The sequence below is a fragment of the Puntigrus tetrazona genome, chromosome 16 (genome assembly GCF_018831695.1).
Source record: "Puntigrus tetrazona isolate hp1 chromosome 16, ASM1883169v1, whole genome shotgun sequence".
Taxonomy (NCBI): Eukaryota; Metazoa; Chordata; class Actinopteri; order Cypriniformes; family Cyprinidae; genus Puntigrus; species Puntigrus tetrazona.
In genome coordinates this window covers 20,097,508-20,112,702 of record NC_056714.1, presented here as the reverse complement: position 1 = coordinate 20,112,702, position 15,195 = coordinate 20,097,508, and the positions used below count along the sequence as shown (strand labels likewise).

The 15,195-nt window shown below is 36.5% G+C and overlaps 2 protein-coding genes across 3 annotated transcripts in view; one reads left to right on the top strand and one right to left on the bottom strand.

The window, feature by feature from the left end:
- The window catches only part of adam22 (ADAM metallopeptidase domain 22), a 51,157-nt gene that overhangs the window by 15,261 nt on the left and 20,701 nt on the right, over positions 1 to 15,195 (top strand). For both annotated transcript variants that reach the window (XM_043260790.1, XM_043260791.1), the window contains exons 5-11: positions 2,388 to 2,470; positions 5,178 to 5,241; positions 13,428 to 13,497; positions 13,987 to 14,057; positions 14,330 to 14,404; positions 14,507 to 14,578; positions 14,955 to 15,121. In XM_043260790.1, coding sequence (XP_043116725.1) covers positions 2,388 to 2,470; positions 5,178 to 5,241; positions 13,428 to 13,497; positions 13,987 to 14,057; positions 14,330 to 14,404; positions 14,507 to 14,578; positions 14,955 to 15,121 — 602 coding nt within the window. The remainder of the gene's footprint in view (positions 1 to 2,387; positions 2,471 to 5,177; positions 5,242 to 13,427; positions 13,498 to 13,986; positions 14,058 to 14,329; positions 14,405 to 14,506; positions 14,579 to 14,954; positions 15,122 to 15,195) is intronic.
- cldn12 (claudin 12) lies at positions 8,389 to 12,846 on the bottom strand. Its single transcript, XM_043260792.1, has 3 exons — positions 12,692 to 12,846; positions 11,363 to 11,664; positions 8,389 to 10,405 (listed from the first exon to the last, which is right to left on the bottom strand). The coding sequence occupies exons 2-3, from the start codon at positions 11,637 to 11,639 to the stop codon at positions 9,657 to 9,659; spliced, it is 1,026 nt and encodes a 341-aa protein (XP_043116727.1). The 5' UTR covers positions 11,640 to 11,664; positions 12,692 to 12,846; the 3' UTR covers positions 8,389 to 9,656.

Genomic DNA, 15,195 nt, shown 5'->3' with positions numbered 1-15,195 from the left:
AACACAGATATATTTAGCTTCATCTCCCCACTGCAATGGTGAACAACCTCTTAGTTTAACTACAGATTTAATAAATATATTATATGAATCATGCAAAAACACGTGTGTCACATGTATAGAAGGCCTACATGTATATTTCTCTGAGACCATATCTTTTTGGTGGATGTAAAAGAAGATATCTTGTGATTTTGTGAGATACCACATATGTAGGCCAGGGTTTGACCACAACAAAGATAATAGGTTTTATTATTAATTGGTTTAAAGCATACATGCTGAAATCGTAAATAAGGAATTACAAAGAAAGGGATAGGAAAGAAGATTGTCATTAGTATCTTTGATTATTGTTTATTGAATAATTTTGAGCAAGGTTGAGAAAAGTGAAAATAAATTGTATAGAAAATAAAAAAAATACATTTTAGACAAATAAATATTCCTGTAGGTTAAAAAAAGTTGCTGACGTAAAATACCATTGATATTTTTTTAATGTATGCTAGTGCGTATAAATTACAAATGATAAAAATGACTATTGTTCCTATTGAAGAAATGCTTCTTGAAAGAAGTCTCTTTAAGGCTACATTTATTTTATCAGCAAAAATAGAAATATTATTGCAATTTAAAATAACTGCTTTGGATTGTTATATGTTTTAAAATATAATTTTATTCCTATGATGCAATGCTGCTGAAATTACCGAATTTTTTCATATTATTATCAGTGCTGAAAATTGATTTTGCTGCTTAATGTTTTTGTGGAAACCGTGATACATTTTATAAGATTCTTTGATATATAGAAAGATCAATTTATTGTGTCCTAGCGGAATAAAAGCGCCTTATTAAAAATAAATCTTAATGCCCCCATAATTTTAATGATAAAGATGATCCCAAATTCACATTCTTTAATACCGTCTTACTTTTATATACTACATGAGAAGACAGCACTTTTTAGATTTCAGACACAGCCTGTCTCTCTGTGATTATAGGCACTAATGCATGCTGGGTCATTAGTCTGAAATGGGCTATCTCTACAACAACTGCGCTCTTCAGGAATGTCTCTGTGTGTGTGGTAGAGACTGCCCTCGGCTCTTGATTAGCTAAGAACTCTTGAGGACAGAAAGTGCTACGAGTGGAAAAAAGAGGCAGAAGTGCTCCAGAACAAGCTAGAGGAAAGAGAACAGCTAAGGAGTGGACAAAACTCAGCATATGAAGCTTTTTGTCCAGTGCAAAGAGAGAGGAAGAGAGAAGGATGAAATGAAATTGATCTGCTGGTAAATGCTGCAGCCTTAGTCCTCTGAGAAAAAGCAGGAAGAGAAAACCTGCAGCCCTAATGGCAGTCGAGCACTTACACTAAAAACATTTCATAAATAACATACACACTCAGGAATACTCTTCTGATCAGTCCAGTGCAAACAAAAGTGACCGGTATAAATGTTGACCCACACACATGTGAGATTTAAACATTTAACGTCAAGATAAAATACAAAAATCTTGGCTTTATTAGCGATACTGTTTTTATACAAGTTCAATATACAAAAGTTAATGTTAAGTAAAAGCGTACATCTTAGATAATTACTTAAGCCTTTGAGTAACACAGTTGCATTTAGTTCCTGAATGAATCAGTGTTTGTGAATCATTCTGTTGAATGAATGATTCAGTGTTTTTTTGATTCTTGAATGAATCAGTATTTATGAACTAATCAGTTTAATGAGTGACTAGGCTTGAATGAATGAATCAGTTCAAAGAATGAGTCGGTGATTCACGCAGAATGATTCAGATGGTGAGTTTACCCAAAAATTGGAATTAGGCTGTGCCTTACTCATCCTCACATGGCTCCAGGGAGTGAATAAAAGCCTCCTGTAGCGAATACATGAGTTTTTGTAAGATAAATATCCATGTTTCACATGTTTCACCCTTTTTTTAAATATGGATGTTTATCTCACAAAAATGCATGGATTCGCTACTAGAGGCTTTTATTCACCCCCTGGTGAGAGACTGTGTGAGAGACATTTTGTTATGGATGTGAGCACTTTATTAATCTGAAATGTTGACAACTAACACTCATTTAATCCCATCGAAAGGCTTGGATGCCAGGACATATATAACATAATAATAACAACATATAGTTAATGTTTTAATAATAATTTAATATCATGTACCTTGTCTCGTTTGATCATTTGGAAAATGATGGAAGCAAATCATGATTATGCATAACGGATGAATAACAAATCCGGCAACAGCTGCTGCTTCACATTATGCAGCACTCGGGTTAAAAACAAAACAATAAATCTAATGCCGTTCTTCTGAAATTGCTTACTGAATTATGATTGAATTAGCCACATTTAAAGCCATTAAAGTATGTGCTGTTTGTGATTATTGTTTGTTCCTCCCTGCAGGGTGGAGAACACTGTTACTACCACGGGAAAATACGCGATATCCCCAAGTCATATGTTGCGCTTTCAACCTGCCATGGATTACAGTAAGTGCCTCTTTAGATATGCTGCATGTCTGAATGAACACGCACCGGTTTACAAAAGCAGTGCAGCATGCTTTAGTTTTGTCTGCGTGCTGTTTACTTACAGTTGCCCACAAAACGTTCTGTATCTTACATTCATAAATAAACACATGTTAGCAGGCCAAAGCTGCGATTATCCCATTCAACAATTATAGAGCTGTATAATTACAGCATGCTATTATCCTCCTCTCATATCACACGCTGATGCTCTCAGCGCTCTTTGTGCCTGCCTGCACGTGTGTGTTTCTGTCGTTCTCCCCTGTACTGTGGCTGTAATGTTCATTTCATCACGTCTGGCCTTTTGATCCGCTGCTGCAAACTGAAAAGGCAATATTTGTTGTGTTTGCGAGATTTATGTTTGTATTATTGGCCTCCTGCTGTGTTCTCTGCATAGCTGAAGTAAACCTAGCTGTGTTGCTGAGCCACTCGTGTGCCTGAGGAGAATTGAGTTAGTCTCTATAGAGCCTTACGCACATGCACCGCCTCTCTGCGTGGCCCTCTGGGATAGCTCAGTTCCTTCCGTCTGTATTTTTAGTGAGAGAAGGAGTCAGGTCAGATCCATCTCTCTCTCTCTCTGTCTCTCTCTCTGTATCTGAATGCACAGAGCCAGGTCAGATGTAGCTCAGAAATAGAGCGGCAGGGCTCTTCACATTCATAGTCATCGCGCTCTTTACAGCCTAAATATCTTCTCCTCAAAGAATAAAGAATTCAACATATTGTATTACAGTACAGTTATTATTTCAGAAGGATGTTCAGGTTTTTTTGTTGATAAATATTTGATATTAACTCATTTAAACATATGTGTACTCATTTAAGTTAGCCAAATAAATATAAATGTAATTTTAGTCAAATCTATTAAAATCAATAAAGAATTATACATTTGACTAAATTTGATCAACATACTATCAAAAACTATAACTAAATAATAAATCTAAAATAAATGTATACTGATCTATGTTAAAAAAATTGTTAGTTTTTATAGTTTATATTTTAACATGTATAGTTTGTTCTTTGCAATAAACAATATAGCATGCATAATGTGTTTTAAAGGGAAAAAAATTACACTTGCTCAGAGGTTCAATGTTATAAAGTTTTTAATAACTTGAGAGTTCTCTTATGCTGGCAAGATTGCATTTATTTGATCAGAAATACAGTAAAAATAGTAATGTGAAGTATTATTACGATAACAACAATTTTAGTTTTCTATGAATATATTTTAAAGTGTAATTTATTCCTGTGATGCAAATCTGAATTTTCAGCATCATAACATCAAAAATTCTTATTATTATCAATGTTCAAAAATGTTGTGCTGCTTAATATGCATGTTAAATCATTTTATTAATATGAATTATAAAAGAACCACATTTATTTGTAATAGAAATATTTTGTAACATTATACATGTATTTATTGTTCAAATAAAATAAAATAAATCAATAAAAAAATAAAATAAAATACTAACCCCAAACTGAACTGTGGTAAATATGAGTATATAAAGTGTGACATTTAGAGAGGAAATGATACTGTCTCTTATGTATGATGAGAACAGTGTGTGTATGTGTGAGAGGGAGGAGTGGTGCTGCTGAGACTGCAGTTTACTGCACTTTATCTTAATGTCATATTATGGGTCAGACAAACAGCGTTACGCTCTGAAAACAGTCACGGGCTGCTGATGACAGCCTCCAGCAGACACTTTTAAAACCCCTCATCGACTGAGAGCTATTTTACCTCTTGCGCATCATTGACCTATAAAGCTATTAGTGATGTGGTTATATTGGCTGTTCTGTTATTATACTTGGAAAGCATGAATCTATCTATCCATCTATCCATTTGTCCATGTTTCCTGTATGATTAAAAAATCAGTGTAGTCCATCTTGATTAACTTTTTTCCACATCGCCCCTTCAAAATTCTTTCACGATTCATTCATGTGTGAGAAGGCGCTCTGTATTTATGAATGTAGACCGACTAAAGGGCATCGTATCATCCTCCTAATGCTTTCAGAAGTCACCTTGAGTGTCTCAGCACCGTCTGGAGGCTCTCTGAGAGTCACCGACTGATTGATCTAAAAGATAAATTCTATCAGAGCAGAGAATGATATCCTCTCTGCATGTCTCAAGGCTAAAAGAGACGTCCAGACACACACATAAACACACACACATGCAGTTTCCACTATGCCTCATTATTCCTTAGGAATATTGCTAGAATTACCTGCATTTGGAGAGTCAGCACTGACACATTTAGATGGATGAATCTCATTACTCTATGCTAAACATTTGTGCACTAAATTGCATTAAAGATGCATAGTAACCACTTTTCCAAGATGATAACGGGACGCTCCGCACTGAATTAATCATGCAACGTGATAATGTTTAAGTGCAACAATGTAGCATACAACGGTTTCTTTGCATGGTATTACTAGGCAGATTACAGTATATACTTTGTAAAATTCTGTATTGAAGAACTTTGCATTTTTGATCATAGTATCTGTCCATAAGGCATTTTTGTTATATTAAATTATTTAACTTCTAAATTGATTTTGGATTAAAAATAACAGCAAAATTACCAATTAAATGCAAACATGAATTCAAAATGCTCTTTAATCAGCATGTTTTACTACAACATTAGTGTCTATGCATCACCAACTGTCTCCTTCTCTCTCTCTCTCTCTTTAGTGGGATGTTCTTTGATGGAAACCACACATACATGATTGAACCAGGAGGAGAGAACACTACAAGTGTAAGTATAGTAGATCACTACATTAAACAAAGCAAATGTTGCCTATAGCAGTATTGTAAGTTTTCCGTCATCACATTGTTTATTAGCTTTAAAGTAAAAATAATTCTTGTATTGCCACAGAATCAGTAGCATACTTGCTGCATCTTTACTTTGGTTTTAAGGTGTCTACAGATGAAACTGTATACTTGATAGTGATTGTTCGAGGCAAGGAAACAACCCAGAGCAGTTTAACAGGGTTTTTCCTGTGCAGACAGGTCATACGTTGACTGATAAGCCCATCACACAGTCGATAGAGACACCTGACTCTGCAAAAGCACAGCTATTATCTGCTAATGGCAGAATCCCACGTGGACGCTGGCAGAGAACGAGGAGGGCGTATCAGTGAAAAACGAGCTAAAGCTGTGTCACTGAGACACTGAGGTTTTGCTGAGGAAAATATCATTTCTCAGTCGCAGAACGATAATCTGATTCATTACGCGATTCACCGAGGAACACGCTAATGAAGAGATTTGTGTCATTTAGAGCAGCGGTCAAAGGCTGAGAAGTTGAAGTTCTTTCATTAATGGGAGAGTGAAACCTGTTCAGTGACATGTATATCTTCATTAGATAAGTATACACATATATATTTAAAACAATGTGGCTATATATACAGTGTACACTAGTCAACATTTCAAGTGTACTGCAAAAATGCTTTTCTAGCTTCGATTTGTTTTGTCGTGTTTTCAGCCAAAATATCTAAAAATATCCTGAAAACAAGACAATAATGTTTACTTGTGTAGAAAATCCTTCTTTATTTAAGGATATCTAAGAATTTGGGCTGAAATCAAGACAAAAAAAAATCGAACCTAAAACCAAAATGTGTTCTCGTCTTAGGACAACTTTAATTAACCTTTTTGATCCACTTCAAATGTTGACTACTGTATACACTGTAAATATACACATATGTGTGTGGTAATGTGTGAAACGCTCACCTTCGTCTCTACTTTTGTTGTTCAATACTTCGTCAGCTTGTTTTATGAGCATCACATGCACCGTAAGAAATGACTAGGTTTCTTTATTGTCTATATACTGATGGTTTTATCATGTTTTATATCAACCCCCGTGACCTTGCGTGTTGGTGACCTCAGCAACAGGGCAGTCCTCTGATCTGATTCATACAGAAACAGTCACAAACCAGAGGGACAGTATTGTCCTGTTCACCATATGGCACATGCATCTGTCATCCGCCTCGCACTGCAGCGGGGGACATGAAAATGTGTCCCTCTTTGGCCTCTGTAACGTCTCTCGCTGCCGGATGCTGTACAAAGCTCACAGTGCATGCAGGGTCTCTGCCTCACAACCTACCTGAAGTCATATTGAAATCAAACCCTCTTTGCTTGCTTAATTCAAGGTCCTGAATTTTTTGCACATAATTTATCAGTACCCATAAAGTCAAGTTCAGTTTTCAAGTTTATTTTGAACCTAAAAATATACAAAATGAAAGTGCATAATAAATATACAAATGAATAACAATAAACTCAAAACCAACATTCAAACAAAGTCTGAAAAAGCAATAACTGTTCTGTCTGACTGTATGTCAGCTTTGCAGGAAATAATTTTAGCTCATAATGTGAAACTTTTCAAAAATATTGCAGCATAAAAATATGCTATTATTTTGATTGCAATGCCATTTTAGTGCCACGTTTAAAAAGAATCTAAGATCACAATATAATAAAGTATTTCAAAATTATGATAAAATCAGTTTATTCTCTTTGAATTATTCTCATAATTTCAACTTTATTCCAAAAATATTTAGGCTTTATTCTCATATTGCTAGGATTTTATATATATATATGAATATGAATATGAACTTGTCTTCAAGGATTCACATCCTAAATTTTACTTTTTTGTGATGCCAACTTCTTAGTCTGCTGATTCACAATTTAAAATGTTAATAATAAACAAATATGAAATATTTATATATGCAGTTAATTAAATAACATTATAAGTAATAATAATTAATACTGTTAATTAAGTAATTAGTTTGCTGAAAATTTTGAATTTGTATCTGAATGCATGTGTGTTTGGGGAGATCTCTTTTAATTCTCTCTCCATGTCTCTCATTCCCTCTATCTTTCGCTCAGTGGACAGTCGGGTGGGCTAATAGTGTTGGGGGTGGGTGATCATCTCTGGAACGGGACGGCAGGCACCCCACCCCCTCAACATCCTTAACACACTTTCCAAAAAAATGAAAGTGTGCCATCCCCCAACCTGCTTTCTATTCATGATCTAGTCCCCAAGAGGACACACACACACGCACACCCTCCTCTGCTCCAATACAGAAAACCCCATCTTATTTTAAGCCAATACATCTGAGAGGCCATCTGTGTTATACGGCTAATCCTTCACAAAGTGCCGCCTCTCATACGTTGAGTATATGGGGGTGTACTGGAACAGCCTTCATAGAAACGAGGTCTGTGTCTCCCTCGTCTTTCTTATCTAGCTCACTGATATTCCCCCCTGGCAGCGAATGCAAACGTGCAGGAGCGTGCTCGCTGGATGAGTAGTGTTCCCGTAGCTCAGCTGGTAGAGCATGGCGCTAGCAACGGCAAGGTCATTTCCCAGGGAACACATGTATGAGAATACGCATCTCAAATTCACTGCAAGTCACTGTGGATGCAGTGATGTAATTGGCGTCGTCTGATATTTCAGGTCGGCTTTTGTTAGACATCTTGAGACTGACTGGCTCTTTTCCAAAACCTAGTAAGCAGCCACCCGAAATAAAACGGAACCTCCCGAATAACTGTTTTGAAACGCTCATCATATGATATGAAAAGCACTTGACAGGCATGGCTCTTGTCCGATTTCCGTTTATTTGCTTGATGTGTTTTAAAGATTTCGAAATTGTACTCTACTATGCTTAAAATGCAAACAAATATCAGGTAAAATGTTAATACAATATTTATAGTGTTCAATATAACTCAATAGTTCAATAAGCATTTATTGTTAATATTTTAGTTTTTTTATGTAGTTTTTCCAGATTTATCTTGCTTTGCTTGCAGTATAATTACTAGCTAAATGTTTTCCATTTTAATTTGATAAAACATGTAAGCCCTGTAATTTAAATAAATAACTCTACAGGTAAAAGAAAGCAACTCAGACACCAAGTGACACTTGATAAACTTCACTTTAATAAAGAGAGCACTCAAGACATTAGTAGCCTATACACTGATTATGAAAAAACAAAAACAATTAACATTTTGCAATAAAGCTCTGCAAAAACAGGCAAGTTTAAGTTGATTTGTGCAAAAATGTTATAGGCATTATAAAAGGAGCTTTGTTTTTAAGACATTAGTGTTTACTCTCATTTTAACAATGAATTAAGTGACTATGTAACAGTAAACTAACATACTACTAGAGCATGTAATATTCAAATGCTCGAGTTACACTGCAATGACTTCTCTGGTGTGACAGCTTTAAAATGCAATACATTTGCACTAAAAGAATACAGTGGAATGCAGTGCAGCGTTTCATTAATGGTTTGTTGCTCAAGTAAGGCTCATTACAAAGCATAAATCAATAAGTGGAAGTACAGTCTTAAGAGTAGTTCAGCTGCTCAAAGGCATCAGGCAGAAACAACAAGAAACAGGAGTTAAACGACAACGTTTTCTAAAACCTGCAAACCCTTCAAAGTATAAAAAAGATTATGTAATGTAAGTGTTCATGTAGTAGCTTAACAGTTTTTAAACTAACATTAAAATAGAACTTAAAATAAAAAATTCCATTGCAATAATAATAATAAAGTAAAAATTAATTCTCCTTCACAAAACAACAAAGTAAAAAAAAAAAAACATGTTCAGGTATTACAACAATAAGGCAACATAAAAGGCAAATATGAAACTTCATGACTTAACAGTAATACAAGTGTAAGCAATCATAAAACAGGTTGCATCGCTTTCTAGCATTTACTTGTTAGCATCACATTTAGATGTTAAGAATACATATTCATCAACAGGTTAAAACAGTGCTTAACATCAGCATTACGTTCAGTGTTACTATCAAAGATATTTAAAAAGCAGAATAAAGACATTAGGGTCATGAAAATTAGTAGAAAGTTTTTCTGTGTACATAATACGTAAACCTGTCACACTGAATTCAATGCAACATTCTCAAATTATGAAGTTTACTCAAATTAATTTTTAATGAATAAAACTCATTGAGAGATAGAAGTACACAGCTAATTCTAATTCCACTTGTGTTATTGCTTTGATGACCTTTTTGGCCATTTTCAGTGTTGTAACCAAGGTACCTGCTACACTAATTATATGAAGGCTTTTCTTTTCTATTTTGTTCACTTTAAATTCACTATGTCTAATTTACAATTTCCAAGTTACAGAAATGAAACACCAGTTTGATTTGAAACACCCAACTCAGTTTCAGTCAGCAAGGACAGGAATGTCAATCTCAATGCCGGACATACGTGAGCGTGTGGAATAGCGGTGCCCAGCGTACCTCTGTGAGGGGGCGTAGCTTTGAGATGGGGCGTATCCCTGAGAAGGTGCGTAGCTTTGAGAGGGAGCGTAACTATATGCCTGTGAGGCTCCCACTTCTGAGCCGTAACCGTCAGGTATAGACATCTGTGGCATGTAGACATGGGGTGGAATAGGCTGAGTGGGTGCAGGTTGAGGGTAACCCTGTGCTGGGACGAAGACGGGGGCGTCCAGAACAGCCGGAGGGAAGGCCTGGGGTGCGTATGTCACAGGAGAAGGCAAGCCGTTGGTCATGAGGGGCTGCGCGGAGAGGCTGTTGGTCATCGCAGGCACTTCAGGTAGAGGTAGCCAGAAGGGAGAAGGCAGTTTTTTACACATGCAATACCACATGAACATCAGCAGAGCAGCTAAGATCAGACCACCAGCACTACCGATGGCCACATACACCGCAAAATCTACGGCGAACAGATTATCGTAACGCTCGTTGAGGTTACGAGTGTGAAACAGGAACCAGACGGCGGGCGGCATAGCGATGGCCCCGCCTAGAAACAGAAGCATCCCGGCCACTAGATGGCAGCCTGAGCTGTTGACCAAGCAGCGGGAGTTCTTGATGTCGTCAGGTGTTTTGGAGCAGCAAGCAGTTTTACACATGCCAGTGAGACAGAGCAGAAGAGCCAAGCTGGAAAAAAACAGACCTGTGGAGAAAAGAATGTGGTGAATTAAGACAGAATGGCCAGAAAAAGTCATAAATATCCAAGTTAACTATACAACACAATATGTCCTTGAATTTGGCACAAATTAGATAAATAAAAGCAAAGTAGATCTGTAAAATTAAATAAACCGCAATATGGACTATTGTCAGTGAATATAAATCACAAAAGGACTGCTATTTAATATGAAATAGATGAGTGAATGAGCAGCACAGACTGGTCTACTACACATAATCTAGCATGTGTGATGTTTGTAGTGTTTTTAGCATCTGCCGTCTCATTATATAGGACACTGCATATGAACTTCAGAGCTTCTCTGAGAGCCACATCACAGGTGTTTTACCCTTTCATCTGACAAAATTATTGCCATTTATACACAGAAATGTTTGAACCACATCTAGTTGGAAATTGTGACTAATAGATTACTATTGTACAATAGACTGTACTTAGTAACCATTACAATACTACAACAAAGAATTTAAAACTTGACTCTTCTAACATCGTGTACTATGCCTGATGGAAAATGAAAAGTAGTGGTTTTCTAGGCTGATATGACTAGGAACTATACTCTGGTCTTTGAGAATATTCCATTAAACCTCATTAAAAGTTGCACAACACTGTTTGCCCAAAAAAGGTAGTTTAACTTTTTAACTCTTAAATCTTCACCACTGATTACAAATTTTAACTGTTTAGGGCCAAAAATGCTTCTTCGTGATACAGTGAGAACTCTACAGCTTCAACTCACCTTTATGTAGATGTTTGCAGAACTAATATCTTAACTACAATGTATTTTTGGCATGGACTCTTTAAAGTTACAAAAATGCAATTAAAATGGAAAGCATGAAATTTGCGAGGAAAATAAATTGGGGGAAAAAAAATAGAGCTTTCATGGGGCCTTATGAACTGAGAAATGAGGTCAGTGAACCCATCATGAACACCTACCAGTGGGTAAACAGAACTGCAGCAGTCTGAGGTCAAGCTGGTCTACTTTTGCGTACCAGTCTGAATCAAAGTAATAGCAACCCGAAGAACCATCACGCAGCACACACTTGGTCCACAGGCCGTCGTACACAGTCACGTTTTTGGCATTGCGGTTGAAGGTGAGCAGGCGGGTGGTTCTCCACTGAGGAATAAGTGTGGCGACGGTCAGACCGGCCACTGACAGAATTGCGATGATGAAGGCGAAAGCATTGGTGGCATGAATGTCACGACAAGACATGGCTGGAGACAGGAAAAACTGGAACCTTGTGGGGAGAGAGACACAAAATTTAATTTTTAGACAAGTAGTAAATGTGACCCTGTTTTTTTTTTTTTACCTGAATGCTAAATACGTTAATTGTGAACGCTAATGTACAGTTTGTTGGGATAGGACGATATTTAGGCAAGATACAAGTAATTTGTAAATCTGGAATTAGAGGGTGCAAAAAAATATATAGAAATGTTGAGAAAATTCAGTATTTTTCAAGCCTTTCAAAGTTGCCCAAATAAAGTCTTTTAGTATATATTTTAAGTATATTTTAGTATATTTACGGTAAGAAATTAAAAAAAAAAACTTCATAAACTTGATATATACTTAATATCCTAATGATTTTTGGAATAAAAGAAAAATTAATAGTTTTGACCCATGCATGTATGGTTGGCTATCGCTATTTATGACTGGTGTTCTTATCCAGGGTCATAAATGATTAGAGAAAAAAAATTACTTAACTCACTTACATTAGTTTGCTGTATGTATGTACATATGGAAACATAGAAGGTGTACTTAAGTCTTGCTGTAATGTGCACTCCCTCACAGACATACTGTAAAGATGAGCCAAACCTCCGTTAAGTGATGATGCACTGCTTAAATATGTATCGTGTTAAATTTAACAGTAAGTGTGTGTATGAAGCGTCAATGTATCTAATTGTGTATGTAGACTACAATAAATGTCTCTGTGTATATGTACACTAGGCATGTGTACTGTTTATATGGAGGGTAAATGTACTTCTGTCTGTCATTACAATAGATGCCAAACAATCGCATCTCTGTCAGGAGTTTCTCGCTGCCTCTATCAAAAGTGACTTGAAGTAAAATTTGTTGCGTTTTCGCGAGCTTGTAATGAGTGTTTTGTTTAACGTTATCGTTTGTTTTAATTCCAGATGTGTGTTTAGTTAGAGCATATTCGAGCGCTAACAAGCTAATCTCAGCTAACGGCTAACACTGTGATACAACCTGTTACGTTTTAGTTTCAGCCGAGTGATGCTGTTCGAACCAGCATATCGCACACATACCTGATTAACAGTAAGCTTCAACGGCCTCGTCTGGTGATATAACAGTCATTTTATAACAGAATCGGTCGTCTTCTGTCCGGTTTCGTCGCGTAGTGTTGTGTTTGGGGACTCTTCGGGAGCGCGCACAAACTCACTAGGGCGGGTGTGGCGTGACGTCACGCGCGCGCTCACTTAGTATATAGTAAATAAACACAAACCCGGGATAATTATTTAAATTATCAGTGTGCGAATCATACCTTGGCTTCTTCTGATGGCCAGTCTGTGTGGCGTTTTGTCTCAAGAGAATCAAGTTGCATTTTAGAGGCGTTTTTCACATCTCCGTCTTACCTTTTGGAAATTTTCTGAACCATTTCTTCACAGTATGCTTGGTGTCATACTTGTGAATAGGATAGTCATATTGTACTTTTTTGTTACAACAAAACTGTAACAAACTGTTTACAAAATATTAAACATTTGTTCAGCCCTTAAAATATTGTAATTAATAGATATAGAGCTTTTAGACAGAGTATCGACTCAAAAAAAAAAGTGACTGGCCCTATCACCAATTCTGTGGGAAATTGTTATATCACCAAAAGGGCCCTTTGAAGCTTAAAGTTAAACTAAGACCGTTTAGAAACTCCTGACAGAGATGTCTCTTTCTTATACTGAACAATGTGTCTCATCAAACTCACTAAGTGTTATGTAGGAGTGTTTGACACATATGAATCATATCATTTCCTGCAATCTTTCACTGTAGGAGGAGGTTCATGTGCACATGATTTATCAGTCTCCTGGTTTGGACCCCCCAGACGACTTCATTTCTGCAGGTATGAACCATTTTCATGTTCAAGTATAAATAATATAGACCCTTTTCACACGACTGTGATGATGCATTTAACGATCAGAATCGTAAGTCCTTAAAAGTTTTTCAAATTTGTATTCCAAAAAAATATATGTACATTTATAACACCTATGTATGACATCACCTTACATAGTTTGTGCTAATGCAAGGGTGTTTCTAATGCAGTGTCTACGGGAGAGACACTAGAATCGACTTTGCTGTCTGCCGTTATCAGTCTCGCTCTATTTTTTTCCTTTTACTGGAAGTCATGAAAACACTATCATGGAGTTTTTATTTAGTTTTTCTTACCCTACGGGGAAACCCGGAAACGCGAAGAAGGTCCATTGTGTATATAGCATGAGCACACTATAAATTAAGAGCCCATGGGGGATAATTAATAAAGCAGAGTCAGTCAGATTTGTGTGCGTGCGCTTCATGCTCAACTGTCCATACTGATAGTTAATATTTGTTTAAGTTCGCCTGGCAGAGTCTCCGTTCCAAACCCCTCCACTGTCCAGTGCCGCCCACAGAAGGAAAAAGAGACAGGTGTGTGTACAGTCTCACAACTCTCATCGCTCATAGTTTGTGTTTGTGTGTATTTGTTAGTCTTTAACTATCTGATGTGATTTTTGTCTTGCTCTCTTTCCTTTTTTTGTATTTCTTTTCCCATCTCTCCTACACTCATGAAATATTTACAGCAGGGCTGTTAAATCTTTATAGCACTAATGTATAGATCAGCTGTTTCTCTGCAGTAAGCATGTTTTGCATGCTGCGGGGTGATGATATAATATGATGCACTGTCAAATTTCCTCACACAGATATCACGAAATCCACGGAGTGTTGCAGATGAGACCAAATATATAGAGCTGATGGTCATAAATGATCATTTGATGGTAAGACCAGTAACAGTCAATTAATTGCATAATTAACATATATTAACCAATTTTTGTTGTTATTGTTTATCATTTTCTTATATATTTACATACATTTTTTAGTACAAGAAACATCGCCTTTCCGTGGGACAGACAAATAACTACGCTAAATCTGTTGTGAATATGGCTGATCTGGTAAGTTGCTAGTAATGCACATTTGTCTTCTTGGAATAATTTTAGTAATGCATTATATACTTCTTTAGACTGTACTAAGCTGATAGCTGATCTTCATTGGTTTCCCAAGACAAATAGATCTTGTGCGGTCTGACAGTCACGTTATGAGCTGCCTTATCTGCTTGCTTGTCAGTCTCTCTGCTCTTGACAGTAACATAAACATCCCTCCATTTCTCTCCTTGTGAGAGGCAAGTTTACCTGCTTTAGCCTGTTGTTCAATATGTCATATTGAACTCTAGAAGGAAATGCAAAACAGATCCATCGTCACGTGCGTCTTGTGGATTAAAATTTACATGAAGAAAATATAAAATAAAATAATTTTTGTTTTTATCTTCAGTATTTCAAAGAGCAACTCAACACTAGAATTGTCTTGGTCGCGATGGAAACGTGGGCTGCGGACAACAGATTTAACATCAACGACGATCCTATGGTGACGTTACGAGAGTTTATGAAGTACCGGAGAGACTTTATTAAAGAAAAGTGTGACTCTGTCCACCTTTTCTCGTGAGTTTTCAAGAAAACACACAGAATACAGTTGTTTTGTGATCAGGTTAAAGTGGCATTTTAATCAGTTTTAT